This window comes from Daphnia pulicaria, chromosome 6 (genome assembly GCF_021234035.1).
Source record: "Daphnia pulicaria isolate SC F1-1A chromosome 6, SC_F0-13Bv2, whole genome shotgun sequence".
Taxonomy (NCBI): Eukaryota; Metazoa; Arthropoda; class Branchiopoda; order Diplostraca; family Daphniidae; genus Daphnia; species Daphnia pulicaria.
Window position 1 is genome coordinate 1918836 of NC_060918.1, and position 18108 is coordinate 1936943.

The 18108-nt window shown below is 40.6% G+C and overlaps 2 protein-coding genes across 2 annotated transcripts; one reads left to right on the top strand and one right to left on the bottom strand.

Annotated features, from left to right (window-relative positions):
* Nucleotides 1-487: 487 nt before the first annotated feature.
* Nucleotides 488-5507, bottom strand: LOC124343600 (protein O-mannosyltransferase 1-like). The gene is made up of 13 exons (XM_046796986.1): nucleotides 5180-5507; nucleotides 4000-4378; nucleotides 3282-3458; nucleotides 3004-3196; nucleotides 2654-2906; nucleotides 2354-2574; nucleotides 2145-2274; nucleotides 1914-2027; nucleotides 1698-1851; nucleotides 1425-1642; nucleotides 1215-1341; nucleotides 963-1137; nucleotides 488-885 (listed from the first exon to the last, which is right to left on the bottom strand). Exons 1-13 carry the CDS (start codon nucleotides 5279-5281, stop codon nucleotides 699-701), a joined length of 2430 nt encoding a protein of 809 aa, XP_046652942.1. The 5' UTR covers nucleotides 5282-5507; the 3' UTR covers nucleotides 488-698.
* Nucleotides 5508-14178: 8671 nt separating this feature from the next.
* Nucleotides 14179-16081, top strand: LOC124344472 (regulator of G-protein signaling 8-like). Its single transcript, XM_046798024.1, has 5 exons — nucleotides 14179-14227; nucleotides 14485-14572; nucleotides 14656-14792; nucleotides 14900-15063; nucleotides 15166-16081. The coding sequence occupies exons 1-5, from the start codon at nucleotides 14179-14181 to the stop codon at nucleotides 15358-15360; spliced, it is 633 nt and encodes a 210-aa protein (XP_046653980.1). The 3' UTR covers nucleotides 15361-16081.
* Nucleotides 16082-18108: the final 2027 nt, after the last annotated feature.

Consider the following 18108-nt stretch of genomic DNA (forward strand, 5'->3'; position numbering starts at 1 on the left):
AATTGAGCTAAGCAGGCGAATTTCATTTTCCTCCACCCCTAATAAAAAAAGGCCTCGCCCTAAATCCTTTCGGGAAAAAAAAACTACCCTCCCCCCCCCCATTTTCCCCCGTTCCAAAATGCCCTCACCCTAGATTCCTTCGGGAAACAGAAAAAAACCCTTCGGGTAACATCGACTACAAAATATTCAAACTAATAGAATAGTAAAAGGGCTTGCCAATTGCCATTACCACAAAATGCAAGGAGCTCTCCAGTCTCTATTTTTGCGTGTATTATACAAATGGGTAACTGTAGAGCGATGGGTGAATGAATTGTCTTTTGCATGGCTAATTCGTTTCCACTGTACCTCCGACAAGAAAAAGTGATCACTCACTCAGAGCAATCACCTGTCACATCATTGTGATACGGACCATTTACACTGGGTTCAAACTTCAAACCGGTTTACCGTTGACAAGGCATTTTAAATCATGAATTTACGCTCAGACGAATTTAATTTTAGGAAAGAGATGTATTCAATTGCCGAAAGTGCTTTATGGAACCTCGGTCAAAAGGCCATGGCACTAATAATTAAAACGGACACCTTTTATACGGTAAAAAAAAACACCCTACAACATCCGGGATTGCACATGGTTTTCAATAAAAGAACGTAAATCCTTTTTAGGGAAAACTCATTAAAAAAATTTGCAATTTTAACATTTTTTAAGGCTTGTGCACAATAAAATCCCAAGTTTCTCTCAGTTTCAGATCTAGAATTTGAGACGCGTTCATCGGTCCGAGGCCGTAGGACAGAGGAAGAAATTTGTTGAAGACCATCAGAATACCACTCATCCATGTGAGGACTATCAGAATACACATCCAGTTGAAGAACTGCTTGGCAAATACCAGCCTAAACAAGAACCAAGAAAAAAATAAATAGAAAGTTAGAAAATGGTAACGAAATGATTCATTAGTCCTCTAACCAACCTTGTAAGATAGTAAAGATGCTCAACCAGAGCGGCATTCAAAAGTAATTTAAATGCGAGTGCCGGTAAATAATGATGCAGGAAGAGCGTGTGGTCGACGAAAAAGTAAGGCAGGAAGTGGAATACGTAACCAACTAGAAGAACCTCACCGGTTGTGCGGAATTGGTTCCAGGCTTCTGTTGCGCCAACAAGTTTTATTAGAAAATTTGGAGAAAAAAAAACGCTTGATTGATGTGAAAGACAGACGGTTTACCTTCGTGAATGTCGTAACATTGCCTACGTTGTCTCAAGAGATAGAAAATCAGAAGACTGCAATAGACTCCAAGGGCAACCGTTGCGGAATACCAGACGAAGATGTTACCCAACAAGTGAATTTGGGCCTGAGGAATCAATCCAATAAAAAAAGAAGAGAATCTGTTATCAAAGCGACTCAAGATATCCAAAAAGTCAAATAGTAAATTACATTCGACTCTGGAGACACCCAGTAGGCGATGCCTCTGGTCAAGACAAGCCACTCCCACGGGCTGGAAGTGTACATGTGATTTTGAACGTTCTCGTTGGAAATGAAAAGCATCCGGATTTGAAGCTCGAAAAACTTTTCCCAGAAACCCATCACGACGGGCTCGAGTGGGATAAAATCTGTAGTCATCAGTTCCAACTGTCGATCTTTCTCGTCCTCATCTACAGAAAATTTATGAATGAAGGATCATGAAAATAAAATAAACAAATAGCTTACTGCGCGTGTAGCGATGCTCCTCGACGTTGAAAATGGTATTGGGTTGATTGACCATGACGTCGCCGACGATTTCGTGCTGGTTATGCCCCCATTCTGGCAGCAGTCTTCCAGAGAACGCCAGGGCTACACTCGTATTGACATGGATCAGTCGAACCTGTTAAGAATAAAAATGTTTATCTCATTCCCGAATTTTTAAAATCAATAATATATATTTACCATTGACTCTAAAGCGTGCCAGACATCGCCAATTTCTTCGCGGTTGGTAATTTCGACTCGCCAGACATCCTGGGCCGGCATAGAGACGTTGTGATCAACATAACAACTCACTTCCTGCAAGAACAAACAATAAAAACGTTATATTCCCGAGGTTAAAGTCGTTCGCCTCAGGTCGTTCGAAAAACTTCAGCGCACCATTTTCGGATATCAATTGAATATTCAAGGGCGTACCTGTTTGGTTGGAGAAGCCGGAGCCGCCACATTGTGCGAATTCAAATTGCGACCGGTGATACCGTGAACAAGTTGAACTTCCTCGCCGTGTGAAATCCTGTCCAGTGGTGCAGCGACCGCAAGATCAGTCCTAACAACCAAAAAAGAGATTAGACACAATCATTCAAAAACACGTTTTGCCATAAAGCAAATAGAAATTCGTGTCGAACCTGTTTGGTCTCTTGATAATCCACCAGTTGTTGATATCTTTGGCGACATAGCACGTCACTTGCTGCTGATGAGAAGATCCGCGCTTGTCAGCGTATTTGACAGGGTAATTGGCTGCGTGGCTGTGCAGCCAGCAAGGAGAGCCGTGGGCGTGTCTCAAAGTCACCTGAGAACCATGAACGACTTCCAGGGGTTGGCCACGGACGATCGAGCTCAATCCACCCTAGAAACAACAGCAATATAAAGAAATAAGAAACTAGTCCAATCAAAATTTGAAAAAAAGAAAGAAAATCTTTGCATACTTCCAAGCTGGCCTGGAAAGCAGATGACATGGCAGAGTCGTGTGGGCCGGCATTGACCAGCGTACTCAGGTGGATGTAAAAAACACCGACGTAAACCATCAGCGGGACCATGAAAAAGGCGAAAAAGCGTGCACAAGCATGGCCAAAGACTTGCTTCTTGCTTAGCGACAAGTTGCCTAACACTTTTTCCCAGAAGTCATGACCAACCAGGGCCAACCCCAGCAGATAAGAGTAGACACCGACATACTTGACACTGTTGAGGTGAATGGAAAAAATTAATAAAAACAAAAATAGAACATGATGGACACGTCAAAATACAAATGCAGGTATTTCTTTCAAATTGATCTTACCACAGGGCGCAAGTCAAAAAGATAGCACCGGAGAGGAGCCAGCCCCACCAACGTAGAGAGTAAGAGTGAGCTTGGGCGTTGCCACTGCGTTCGAGAGCACGGAACTTGAGAACGCAGAGAACGCCACTCATGGCGAAGAAAAGCAGGATCGGCTCCATGAGCATGTAGTGCGATTGTGTCAGGAGGGCATTATCTGAAATTTATTCACACGACAGGTAAGGATTTGGCTATGATTCTGGGGTTATCGGTTTGATTAATGGATAGGGGATGTTTCTTACCGAAAAGAAACAGGAATCCGGCAAGGGCAGCGGTCCATTGCGAATAATTCAGCTGCAGCATAATCATGTAGACCAGTGGGATAAGCAAACTGCCAGTCAGGGCAGGAACAGATCGCATCGCAAAAACCGGTACGCTGGCATTGTACGACGAGCCAATCTTATCGAATTTAAAATCACCTAAAAGACAAACACAAATATTTTTTTGATTAAATCAGATAGAATAAGGAAATATCAATATTTGCGTCGCAATCCTTTTCTCTTTCATCAAGATACGATCAATCATTCTACGACGTTATTTCAGGTTATTCTGAAATGAGGCACAGGTTCCTTACAAGAGCCCCGTGTTCTATGGCCAACGGGTACGATAAACAAGAGTGAGACCACATTAAAGAATAAAATTCATGGCCCTCGTCTAGAAGCCTCGAGTAGAAAAACTAATAACACAATAACATCCACGTCAGTCATCTTTCTCGAGGGCTTCTCACAATTACTAGGAAAAACCTTGAATATTTCATTTCATTTCACTTTGTTAGGTAGTTGAACTACTACAGTAGTGCGTTTCATTCCTCTTCACTATTTACATCGCTACATCCATCGTGTCTATTTGATTTAATCGAAAATAATAAATAAGACGGGTCAGTTATTCAGCCTCTCGCGAGCTTTAATGAGAATTTCGGATCAAAAGAGATCTAGTGAAATAACAGGGTTAGATTCGAACCTTGAAATCCACCCAGGTAACCGGCGAGGGCTAACAACTGTTTGCCCAAAGGCGGATGCGAGTCGAAAAAGAAAGTCTGCTTCTGGTAGAGTCCGGCATAGCGGCCGTAATGCAGCTCGTCAAAGACAATGCTGTTGGGCTGATCCAAAGCGTAGAACCGTGTAGCCAATGCGACACCGAACAGCAGCATGGGTAGTAAATTAAAGTGACAAGTGACGGCCAACGTGGGGAGGTCAGACAGGGCTGTGCCGGCTGTTGCAGCCCCCGCTTTGCCGCCACTTCGCTTCTTCTTCTCAGATTTGCTTGGCGAGGCTTTCTTGGTGACAGTCTCCTCGGCCAATTCTTCCGGCAAAGCTTCGGGTGTCGATTCACCGTCGCCCTAAAATATAAAAAAAAAAAATAACAAAATTAAATTAATTACAGCGACACGCAGAACAAGAACAAATGTTTAATTCAAGCAACACATGTGTGACATCTGTGACGAGCATGAAATAAAAACAGATTTACATTAGCTGATATACGTCACGTTTTTAGAAAGAAAAAAAAGATGTGTCAAATTAAACAAGCTTTAGCCATTTCAAGGCCAATATATTCGTTTCCCTTTCAAAGACGTGTGTGTGCAGGGACTGGCTCTTTTTTTATTACGACGATAGAAAATGGGAGGAGGAGGGAGGGGAGTGCTTGCTACCTGGATGGAAAGAACAACAAGCCAAGGACGAGAGTTCAGCCACCCTTACGGCAAAGCCGTCTATGGCAAAACCGCGCATACGTACACGTCGACAAATGCACGTGAAAATAGATGGAGCAGAAAAGAAGTTTCCCTTTTTTTTTTCTTTAAGCAGTATAACTCAATAATACTACCCGCATGAACGACACACAGGAAGTATGGAATGAACGAAATTTACCCCCTGTGTGTAAAGAATTGGTTTTATGTACATCCTAGTTCCACACCGGGAATTCTGAATTTAACAGTCTACCTCACATTGATACGCATGAACAGTTTAAAAATCAGATGGCCTTAAAGTAGGATTTGGATGCAGTTTTTTAAACGACAGCTGTCAAAATTTAAAAGATAAATATGAGGCTTAATAATAGTGTAAGAGAAATGCATACACCAACATTACAGTAATTGCATTTCGTTAAAATTGAAAGTGTTGAAGAGAACTGAATGACACCTTACCTCATCCCTTGGATCTACGGCTGGATTGGGAATTTCCTTGTTCTTTTCATTTTTGCCTTTGTTGCGATTCACTTTTCTGTTTTTAACTTCTGTGTCAACCATTTTTTCTCCAAGTGATGAGTCTATGGAGAAGTGGAATAAAATAAGGGGGCCTAAGAGTGACTTAGCTCAACCCACCTGTAAGAACGTCAAACACGTACTGAAAAATACACAACGCCGGTGAGTTGGCTCTTTCATTCGGCTCGGAGTTGTGTGCACAGGTAACTTGCCCTTGGCGATCAGAATTCAGAATAGTCGAAACTTTTAGCCCGAGGTCAGCATGCAAGTCTTAGCCAGTTAGGTGACTTCGAAATTCTTCTTCACATTTTCAATATGTTATGAGGTTCGCTCTCACTTTTTACCAAAGAAATGGTACATTTTCAGCAGTCAATTTCAGTCCATTACATCAATTCAAGAGTCCAGAGTCGGCTGCATTCGGCTGTCGTCCAATGACAGTCATCACAAATTTAAAATGATATCCCATGTTTCATGTAAACAAACATTAATCTTTAACCCAGTAGCCTGTAATTTAAAAAAATATATATTTTACAGCTCAAAAAAAGAAAAACAAAAAACAAAGAAAAAGTTTATTTGATGAATCAATGATAACTTGATAAATTTTTGATATTTAACCGACAAATAACAAGTTTATTTTAAGATTCCTAATAGATTCTTGAATAGTTATTAAATTTTTTATTATTATTTATCGTTTGTTTAAAGATTATTTTGATTTTTTTACTTTTTTTAAAACGTCAAAAGATTTCGACTCTCTACTAGACGACGATAGATGGTAGCACAGAACAGCAGTCTCAATTCCGGGCGGTCCAGAATGTGTTCTGCGTGATTGGACTCAACCGTTTGGAATTGTATAAGGAAAGCTGGAAGCCCTGTCCGGAATTGAGATTTGACTTTCCAGCGAACTTCCAAAAGATTAACTTATTTTTTCGACTCACCTCCTCCGAGCCATGAGGAGAGAAATTGGAGATACGAGGAAAGTCTTTGACTTGCTATGCTTCTCTGACAAGCCCGCGGTATATTATGCAGAAAGTCGAAGATTCACGTTCACAATCCTGGTGAAGATTATTTTTCCTTTGAAAAGAAATTTCCTTTTACAGGAATAGACCCCCTTGGCATCAGACTTTTGTAGCGTGAACTGTTTGAAATGCCGGAATTGCTGTGGGAGATGCTTGTGAGCCTTTGACAACTTCACACCAAATCTGTTTTAAGATACCAAATGCGCAATCCGCCGCTTGTTGAAGGAATTGACACACGAACGAGACGAATCAAACGAATTATTCCATTAATGCAATTTTCCTTCTGATTGAAAACAAAACGTCGCACGCCATCTCTGGAACTTGCATCGAGTTTTAAATTTTGAGATTCTAACAAAACTCAAACTTTGCTTCTTTATTTAAAAAAAATCACCCTACAAACAAACTAATCAAATCAAAATAGATATTTACTTTGAGGTAAAAGGACTTTGATTTGAAATTGGTTGGAGTAGAAAAGAATCCAATTGGATAAGGAGCGTAAGCGTTAGATTTCTTGAGTATATTCGCATTGGAATTCCTAGACAAACTTTCCGCACAGCAAGAACTTCATAAAAGGATCAACAGCCATTTCTAAAGCTTGTACTTTAGTGACGCAAAAGTGGTGCTTATATACGTAGTATATGTTTTTCTAACCCACCAAATGTTTTAAGCTCCACTATTGCATTACCTTTGGTTGCAAAACGGTAGACGTACATGTACCGTTTGGCCAGGCCACACAAAGTGCAATCAAGAATTCGTGCATTTGGGAACGAAAAGTGGACTGATGACGTCAATGCTGTGAATCCTTTTCTGTCGGTGCAGTGGAGATCTGTTTCGCGAGACTGAAATAAAAATGAGAGCCTAGCCATCGGTGGCTGTTAGCGAGCGAGCGTTGATTGAAAGATTGTCTTTGTCTCTGTCTCACAAAGTTCCGTTATTCTTCGTAAATGTCCTTCTTGACGCAAGGATGATTGGAAATACTACCTGCTCAAGACAATGGCGAAGAAAAGGAGAATTCAATTATTAACACACATCGCGCCCATTGGATTTTCTCGGACATTCAATTGCGCTCGTGATGACGTCATGCTGCAACAACGTATTTGAACGCAGGATTCTAGATGAGGTGATGTTAACCCAAGAATTAGATAAGGTTATCTTAACATGACATATTTCAATTTCAACTTTCTTTTCTCACCGGAGAATCAAATGGTTGGCAGGGAGGGATAAATTAATATCCGTGGAGATGGCACTCAAAACGAATCGTTTTGTTTTTGAATCAAACTAACTTCAAGAGTAGAATAGCAGTCGCATAGTGATTGCGGTCCTTTCAAGAAGCGTACAATGGGGGCGTATTCAACGTGTTATTATTTAGACCGCAATATTCTGTACGTTGAGAAAAGGTGGACAAAACAAGAACAGTCAGTTCGAATGAAATGAAATGGACGACGGTTAGAGTAGTAAAAAGACTTACAAGGGCGTCAGAATCCCAATCAAAGTTGTTTATGTAATTTGATATCGTAAAAATTTAAACTACTGATGACGTAAATTTTGTCGTACCCCTCTATCTTTATTTACCTTATTTCCACTTTTAGTCTTTTTTCTTTAGCTTTCCTCGATCCCAATTTGTAAATGTAGCAGCTCATTACTGCTGTTTTAATTAAAGCCCAAATAAAGCGACTGATTTCCACTGATATCGCAGACATTTAGTTTATACACGATCGAATGATTTGGCCTTCATTTATATTGTAATGATGCTTTGCTCTTTACCTGTTCATTGAGTGAGACACACCTGGTTGGGTCGCCTCTGACAACGCCACAGAACTCTGCGCAGTCAACACTGTGAATGTAGTTTTGGTAACAAGGATGCGACTGCGTTGAGCTTGAAAAATTTCAAAAAATTCACAAAATAAAAAAGCACATAAAGAAAATAAATGTCACGAGCTCAAATGCACGATTCTTTAGCAATACAAAAACAAAAAAAAAAAAAAAATGTTACATGATTAGCACCGTGCATTATTATAATTCCAAAATACTCGAACAGAGTAGCCTATACTGTCGTCTGTCTGTATCTGTGGCGAATCCACCGCTGCCTAATTAGCGTCTATTCAAATGTACGACGCAATATTTCCACTTATTACGCTTCCGAGACTTCCGATGAAACGATCGGATCGCAAAAAGCGCTCGTGCATGATAGCGTCGGCACGAATTTGCCATTATCAGACATTGACTTCCAAAAAAGCCAAAGTGATTGATGTCACACAGATGCTGCGATTACGACGCTTGATTTATATCAGTAGCAATCACGACCGCATATGTGCGTTTCGCTGTGTGTCAAGTTAACCCAGATAGCGTAACGTGAGAGTTTTACGCACGCAGGAATAATCAAAACTTTCAATTCCTCTGGAGATTTCTTTTTGACTTAGTCCCGAGGACTCCTGCAGCGACACGTGAAATCTTTTATAAGAAAGTTGAAATAAATAAACAGCGACGAAACACGTTCAACTGTTGACTTCCGTCCTAATGGCGCAATGCGCAGCAGCTGGCATCCCTTCACGACTTCCCTTCACGTGGGATGGGGACACATGCATGTGCCTTCCTGCTGATAAACCAATTTCCATCCGTCGGTGTGCTGTTGGAAATCTCGCAACCGACTGTATTGAAGAATGAGTGATGGCTCTGCCTACGCTTATAATGGCACGTTTCCAACAATACTTGACGAGCGTGACAACCAAGCAATATTCTGTTGCAAATGTGCGGTATAGACCAGCAGTTTAAAAACCCTTTCATCTCGATTCGTCTCGTCAGGCGTTCCAGGAACCATGGGGGGAATTATTATCTGCGGGGACTACAGCGCAAATACGAAAGGATATTTAGTCCCGATCAATGTTTACTCTGAAATGATGAGACACAGTAGAATAGTCAAACTGAAAACGTGAACGACAAAGACTTCTTTGTTATCCGCTCTGGATGTGGCACAGTCTCGTTTCGAGTCTATTGGTCTATAATATACCATTGGACATGTGACCAATGCCATCTCGTTTCGAATATATTGACGAAACATGTAATCGATTCCAAGGAATTGATATCTCTAGTTAATGGCAGCAATGGGTTCAACGTCCTTCCGTTATTCAATTATCAAGTGGGTCCTTTGCCCTCCGTCATTAGCCAAATAGTACGACCGAGTTTAGATCGATATTTCCATCTCGGACGTCCGGTGAACACGAGATCGACAATTAAATTCGCAAAATTAATTAGTTTGACCTTTTCCGAATGTTTCTTGTCATCAAGCGTATCGTCTGCTGAAAGCGAAATAAAGCGGCAGCTAGATGTAACTGGAATGCGCTTTCGACATTTTATACACCCACCCCATCAACAGCGTTTAGTACATATTTCCCGCCCGCGGCATTGCTTTGACATTGCAGAGTCGTCGATACAAATACAGTCAAAGGGAACGGATACACACAAAGGAAAAACATGGAAAGAAATCAGGAAGACTTTGATCTCGTTTGTCGCTGCGTTTCCCCTGAGCCAATCCTATGCGACCGGTGAACGCGCTTCCAAATTAAATTGGACCGCGGAGCACGGACCAGTATTCTCCCGTTTTCAATCTACCGGCAAACATTTCGGGCCAGGGTTGTAAAAAAAAATGTGATGCAATAAATAACGATGTAAGCGATGTAGCCATGTGAGTCTGGGTCACATGCTTTGTTGTTGTATACACGATTGCGACTTTGAGTGCAATCATCTTTCTGTCAATCATCCTCATATTTTTATTTCGATCCCGCAATATTTGATTTGAATGACTGAACCCAAAAGACCTGGTCCCATGCATTTCCAAGTGTAATCTTGCATGGAAGTTGTAAGATGATGCACCGGTATTAATATGAATATCTTAAACGCTATCCTCAACTCCCTCTACTGCTCAGCTCCGGTCCTTTGGAAACGTTAATCCAATCCAATCATCCCGGTTGGTGCGCTTCAGTGAATCGCATTTTCTTTTTCCCTTTTTTTTTAAAAATATTTTCTATGGAAGAATTGGGAACTCATTTGAAGGACGTCTCAGCCAGAACCTCTTATTGGCTGATACTCATCCGGCTTCCGCTTCTCAAACGCTCTAGTCGTTTCATCCAATTGAGCGTGTACCAATCGCTGGTTGCTTTTTTGACACATAGGCAACACTTTTCCATCGGAGAAGAGGCCGAAACGATTATGAATTCCGAGTGAAAGGAAACTGTTTTAATATTTATTAAGAGTATATGGGGGTATTTAGAAAGGTAAAGGGGTATAATAGCGTATACTAAATCGCATGCTGGGCGTCGAAGCCGTACATAACCCGACAGGGATACTTTCCATCACGATTGATTCATTTTTAAATTGTCGGGGTTGGTAAAAAAAAAATATTCAATGAATAATAATTCAACAATTTCTAGTGGCACTTGCAATGTGAAAGACCCCGTGTGGCCATAAAAATTTAAAAATAGAAGATAAGTGAAGCCAATGTGGCTATAGTTTGATTCTTTATATCTTTCTTAGTGTTTTCGTCACGGCTATGAATAATGCAGGAAAGTGCAAGTTTAGATTATTCATATACTTTACTACTAGATTCACAAAAGAAAAGTTCATATCACGCGGTATATTTAAAACATGCATGTTTCGGCATTTCCTTTTTGAACAAAAAAATCTGGTTTCCTTCTAGGAAGCGACCAAATTTCGACCGATGGCGGATACGCAAACAACAGAACTTGTGTCCTTGTTTGTCCTTGTTGTCCTTGCCTCAAGGTCTGGACGGATTATTTGTCAAAAGTTATTCCGCTTTCGGGGAAATTCCACACAGCACATAAAAAGTGAATCCAGTCGAACCACAAAACCGTGTGACCGCTAGCTTGTGACGTCAATCACATCAGGCAATTTCCAAGTGCTCCGTTATTAAAAAATGATGTGGTCTGTAGACGTGCCAAACTGTCCGTTAACGATTACATTATTTTTTGTTATTTTCGCTTTTCCCCTTTTATATAACTAGACTACAAGAAGGATAATCTGTGTAAGGATAAAAGTTGCTTGATTATTTACCAGCTGCTGAAAGTTATATACCGACAGTCTGGCTCAAATGTCAAGAAAACTCTGTAAGATTTGATTATTAGACTCTATCCCCTTTTGGTAGTAGCGGTGCCGAGAGCTATGGCCAATTAGGCCATAACTTTGGAGTTTGAAAACTCATAACGACTTGCAAATCGATGATTCACATAAAAAGTAGGCCTACTGTTCCACACTTGTTATCCTGCACTTCTAGGAATGTTGAACGGAGCGCGAGAGCAATGGATGGCTGATCTAAAAGGGCACTCACGCGTGAAAAAAAGTAGCCCTTATTATAAGTTTAACTTTTCTTTTTCTTTTTCAACAGACAGTTATGTACGCCAACGTAACTTAAAGAGCAAAGGTTGCTGCAAGAAACTGCGCGTCGGTCGGTTGGCTGTCGTTTTATTGAAACGTGATTTTCAGAGAGCTCCTAGCTAGCTTCTCCTTGTGACTTAACCCGCGGTGTGTGTGATTTTATTTTATTTTTTGGAGGTTGATCAATGCCTACATGTTCTGCGACGTACTGTTGCCTCTTCTCTCTATGACGCAATAACTCGTTTATATAGGACAGCTGAGAATTTAAAATCCTCGAGGCTCTTGACTCTCCCGAAACAAAAAATCCTATTTCCTCACGTACCGCAAAAGCCCGCAGTATAAAGCATACGCGAGTACCAGTATATATATAAATAGCCATTATCTTTATACCATTTGACATTTGCCAAATTTGGAAACACCAGGAGCAGCCTTTTAAAATGTATAAAATAATAAGATGCGTTCGTGGAATGTTGCTCAAAAAGAAACAGCAATGGGAATTCAACGGAATTCAACGAACGAATATAACCGCGGAAATTTTGCGGATCAGCTCGGCTTTGTACAGGAGCACTGTCAGGATGCTATTGATTTTTTGACAAAGAAAAGAGTCTTATTTACAGATGTAAATTTAAAAAAAGAGAAAAAGGGTGAAATCAATTCAACTTCATGGTAGATTTAAAAGCATTCAGTTGCAAAATAAACGGTTGGACGATTCGGGAAAAAATAAATAACTTCAGCTTCCGACATCTTATGCGTGCAAAGAGCGAAGGAACGGGAGACACGAGACTTACAACACGACACGTGACACACGAGATGATTTTTTGATAAATATTTCATTTCCTGAACTTCGTTCTATACATAGCTATACCGGTACCTGGTTTAATGCATTTTCAGAGAATTAGCTTCGTGTTAGCTTGTCTTGTTCGTCATATCCTGCATGAATTCGTCAATCTGTTCATCACAAAGTCACGAGCAGGCGGTAGTACCGTCGTTCTGCAACTCTGAATTTTCTGTTCTATTTCAAATGTTCACGTAGTAGGTTAATGGATTCACTCCGTCGGTATAAAGATACATGCATATTATATTACTTAAAAATGACTTCAGCGACTGAATGAAATATCAAGACCTTATTGCAATTTCAATATTGCTGTCCTATATAGTTCGACGAAAGACACGGAAGTAAGAAATGAACAGGACGACGTTCAACTCTACAAAACGCGCCGGAGAAAAAATTCATCGCATTGCTGCATCTCTATGATGCAGTGGGTGCCCAATAAACAAGTCGCTGGAGTCAATATTCACATCAGTCTCTCTGGCTCTCAACTTTTCTTCAAGTCGGCGCCACGCGTGTTATAAAGCAACGGTCGATTGATCCGCGTTACCCGGGGTTTTACCCTGCCGGGTGCGGATGCTTAGCAACAACGAAACTTCGGATACTGACATTTTCCCCTCAGCAGACACGAGATTTGTCGATTCCATAGAATGTTTCGACTTGTTTGATTTGTGCCTGTCAACTCGTCAGCCGTGGGAGCCATAGAGGAAGAGAGAAAGAGAGAAGATGATGGTTTTTCAATCCGAGCCTCGATCGATAATGTTCGAATAGATGTTGACATTTCCTATTGCCAAACTGCCGGGATTGGATTGGATTTCTTTGGGGACCTGACATCGACATTAATTACTTAATCTTGACTTGTACTTTCTAGAAATCCACTCTAAAGAAGGGCCATCATTAACCGTTTTACAACATGTGGAGAAAGGAAAATCATTGATTTAAGTTTGGCGGAGCGAATCATCTACTTCTCCCCCCAACCCCGCGGGATTCAAATAATGGAAAAGTTTTTCAACGGATAGAAAGTCGATTCTGCTTATCTGCACAGATCAAATGATTGATAGAAAAGCCAAGTAGCCGAGTCGGTTCCATGGAGATGAAAAGGATCATTGTTTTGGACCGGAGATGAAAAACCCCAACATGCTGTAAGTGTATATAGTATAGAGAGTTCTGTTTGCAACTGGAATAGGATATACAAAGTACTGCGAGAGAAATACGAGAAAAACTAAAGACACCCGACAGCACGGACACGGGGACACTACATCACGTGTAATCCCCAAGTCTCGCCATATAGAAGCTGGGCCACGCCTGTTTGTCGGGTTTTCGGTCTGGCGCATGGCGCATGGCGTATCGCCTTTAGAGACTTGGAAATGTCGTCCCGTCGTCCGAGTGAAGCTCTAGCTGACTCTCAGGTCATTAGTGAATTTAATTAAAACCATTATGAAGCAAAAAGGGAGGGGGGAATGAACTCGCACCACGTATTGTCTTTTCTTGGGCCATTCTTGTCTTGGGAATTGTAAAATTTTACTTGTTTGGTTTTATGCTCACTTGAATACATTGTGCGGCCGCAGCGGGATTTCAGAGTTTGAAATGCGCGCGCAGAAATCGCAGAAAATCTTTTTTTTTTCCTTACCCATTTCCCGTGGCGTTTCAGAACGTTTTTTGCTACAGCATCTCTCGCCGCCCGTCTCCGGTGCAAAGCATTTATATAAATGGAACGGGGCTGCGTTCAGCCTCCAGACTCTCTTCTACTTTCGTCAGGTGCGCTAGTGCTTTTCACCTTCTAGTCAAACAATCGAACCCTTGCCAACACCAATCATCCACTTGTGCCAATTTATAGTGAAAATAACTTTAGTAAAACATTTTGCAGCTTGAAATTCACTCCCGGCAGAGTTTTACCGGAATACAAGTGATGATCCTGATCCGTAACGACTGCAACAAATACCACAACTCGTTACATGACACCCAAATCGCAATCAGACAAGAGATTTGAGTCAGTAAATTCCCATGCTGATCAGTAACATTCCTAAAACCCAACAGACGTCAGCTGATAGCAGCAACAGTGACAGCTATTAACAACACTATCTTATTTCAAAATTTTAAACGGTGAGTTTCTTTTTTCGGTTGCGACAAATTATTATTGTCATTACAATTAAGCTAAGCTATTTTGCTTTCGTTGACAATTTCAGATCTGAAATGAGAATTTTAAATATCAAATCCGGATTTCTGAGACGGAGGATCTCAGAGTCACCTCTGTCAACTCGACCGCAACCGGAAGAAGCTCAAAAATGGACGGAATCTTTCGCCGTCCTTATGGCATCCAAATGTAAGTTATAAACCTGATGAAATTGACGCAACACTGTCGATTCGAAAACATACGCAATCAAAAATTGAAATTTAATCGTAAATTATTTTCTCCTCGGACTTTTCCAGATGGATCATCACTTTATCGGGCGTTTTTATTGCGTGAATTCAGCAACGAGAATTTGGAATTTTGGCTGGCCGTCGAAGAGTACAAGAACTCGAAACCGCAAAAAATGGCAGCCAAAGCCCAGCAAATCTACAATGATTTCGTAGCCGTTCAAGCATCGAAAGAGGTGCGTTTTTTTAAACTTGATAGAGCTTAGCGAATTTTTATAATTTTTTAACCAGTGGTTTTTCAAAAAAAAAAGTAACTCTTGAATTTGACTTTGTTTTAGGTCAACCTGGATTCTGAGACGAGACTGATCACATTAACAAACGTCCAGTCCAACAATCCGGACCAACATGTTTTCGACCGAGCCCAAAGGCGGATCCAGCACATGATGGAACGCGATTCCTACTTGCGTTTCCTCCAGTCAGAACTCTTTCTCGAACTCGTTCGCAATGAACGCTGCTCGGCGTCGACAAGTTAAGCTTCGAGCAATAGCGTTGGCAGTCATCAGTCCGCAATGGAAACGAACGAGAAAAATAAAAACGGACTGGATCAAAGCGATGGGACACCTGAAAACAAATTATAGAACGTTTCTAAAACTATAAGATGAAATTGCAACTTAAAATGTATTAAAAGAAAAAAACCCGTCGATTACTCTCTTTCGCAGGCAATCGTTTTAAATGATAGGGAATCGTACAGCTCTCGCGTCTACTGTGATATTTATCTAATCGACGTTCCGGTTATGATTTGTTTACTTTCTCTAATAACACGAGTAAAATTGTGACTTTCTCTTCCGCCTATACATCTACCAGCAATTTCCAATACGAAACCCGCAAATGTGAGTTTCATGATCCCGTTGGCTAGTCTCTTTCTCTCTCTCACACACAAAACTACTAACCTGCTCGTTATACAACTACATGGTTTCTTGACTTTGAAATCACTGAACGTGTAATTCATATAGTTTGACGTTCCTGTCTTAAAATAAGCAAATGTTTCCCAATTTTGTACTATCATTGTTGTTTTTATAGGGAAACTTTTGTGCTGGTCACTGTGAGTCTATGGACCATATACCCCGCCCCGATGTATTAATCTATTATATTTTGAATGGAGATACATGTTTTTAAATAAACGTAACATTTACGATATACGGCGAATTCTGCGTCAACTGATCTACTCATAACGGAATAGACATTGACCATAATGAAAAAACAGGTGTGCATATATACAACATTGGCGAATCTTTAAATCGAAATAAAAAGGTTTGTTCAAGTAACAGGAAGGATCTCTAGACCGGAAGTAAATTAATGCATTGAAAACTCGTCAAAGTCGATCTTCAAATTTTAATAAAAGAAAATATTTCCTCATTCCACTAAACTCAATTATAGTTGCCTCCCAGTTCCGCTTGGCAACTACTTATTAATGGCAACATTAAGAAGAACAGTTAAAGCCATTTAAATCCAACGCCGAATTCCAAGGTGTCAAATCAGCATTGCGATTTTCGCACTCAAAAAAAGGGAGTACATATATCACAGCTGTGCACCTGGCGCTGGCGCTGCCCTTGAGCTTGAGAATTGGACAGATATTTCTTGTCCGTGACCATTTTATCTTGCACCTGAAGTCATTAATTGTGGCCACATAATTTATGGCGACGTGAACAACCCCAACGGTCCATTCAGTCAGGCCCGGCACCTATTGTTAGCGCTTTTAAGTATACTGTGCCCAAAATTGGTGATATTCCATATAGATGATGTTATCCACATCAGTATGGGAGTGTGAGCAACAAAATGGATGCAATTCATTTCGTAGAATTTACCAACGGACTAGACACAGACAAATTAAAGAAAAATCTCTATTTATCATTCAGTTTGACTGCAGTCTGGAAAACAAAGTGCGAAACTTCTTGCTCAACAAGTATACGTATGACAATGGAAGTAGCATAAATTGTATGTTTGTTTTTGTAGCAAACGTATTTTATTCGAGATCATTCTACCTATAATAAAAGACTGTTGTACGCTATAGGCTAGTCTATATCACGTGTCGAGTGAGTGTCGACATTAATCGAGTACCGAGAGTGACCATTCATCAGCGAGCGTGCATTTCTAGCTAGCGTATAAATAGCCAAATCAGCACTTCACCTGATGTTTCGCTGTGGAGGAAATGAAGCCTGGATCCAACCAGACACAATAACTATCGACGCCGTGCTGGACGATTGACGTAGTTCGTCGTCTACATGGCGGAGCCTTTTATCTGGAATGAGTTCTATAAATATACGCGAATTAAGTTACCGAAAAAGAGAAACGTCGTTCGCAGTGCTGTCTCTCACTTCATTAGTCAACGCGATTTATTTTTTACGGACACCTGATGGAACTAATAAAACATATTCCATACGATTCTAGAACGATAGTGGCAAAACAGTCAACTGTCAGTCTACTCTCATGTCTGGACGTCAATTAAAAGTTTGCAAGGCGTGATCTAAGGGTTCGACACGCCGGCGTGAAACATTTTTAGTTGAACTTTGCTTCAAGTGTTCAAAGAGTTAGAATAATTTTGAATTTAATTGTTTTGTTACCCACAGTTGTGACGAGGTACAAAACCGGGCCTGATCTGTAGTCGTTCCACAAAGGGAATTGTTTAATGAACCCTAACTGAGTAAACAAAATCGCAAGAGAAAACCCAGTTCCAGTCAAAAGGCCTAACTCAGAAATAATTGTACTCCGTGTCACGATTTCAAGCAATGCCATCCAAATAGTCAAAAGGGAAGTGTAGAGATATATTTTTCCTACCTTTAAGCCTGGGAAATCCACAGCCAGGCATCCAAAAGTGCTCCATCCACTGGAAAGTTGAATTCACCAGGCGGGATAGAAAAAAGGACCTCATCAGACTCGTGAATACACCCACACTCACATGGGTGTACACGAGGACACAGAGGATGTAAAGAAAGGGGAAGAAGATATTCTTAACTCAGCCGTCATCGGTAGTTTATCCAATCGAGTGGAATGCTGTGTTATCTAAATACAAAATAAAAAATGGATTACGAAAAATATTTATGCAAACAACAACTCAACAACGAAGGAAAAGTTGAAAATAAGACAGTGGGTAAACCTTAAATTTTAATTGTTAATGGAGAATTTAAGGTTTCCATGTAGTACATTTGCATTTATTTTTCAAGTCATGCATCATTAAATATCCAGCAGGTTGCAGGAATAAAAGTAATGAAAAGCATTACCCA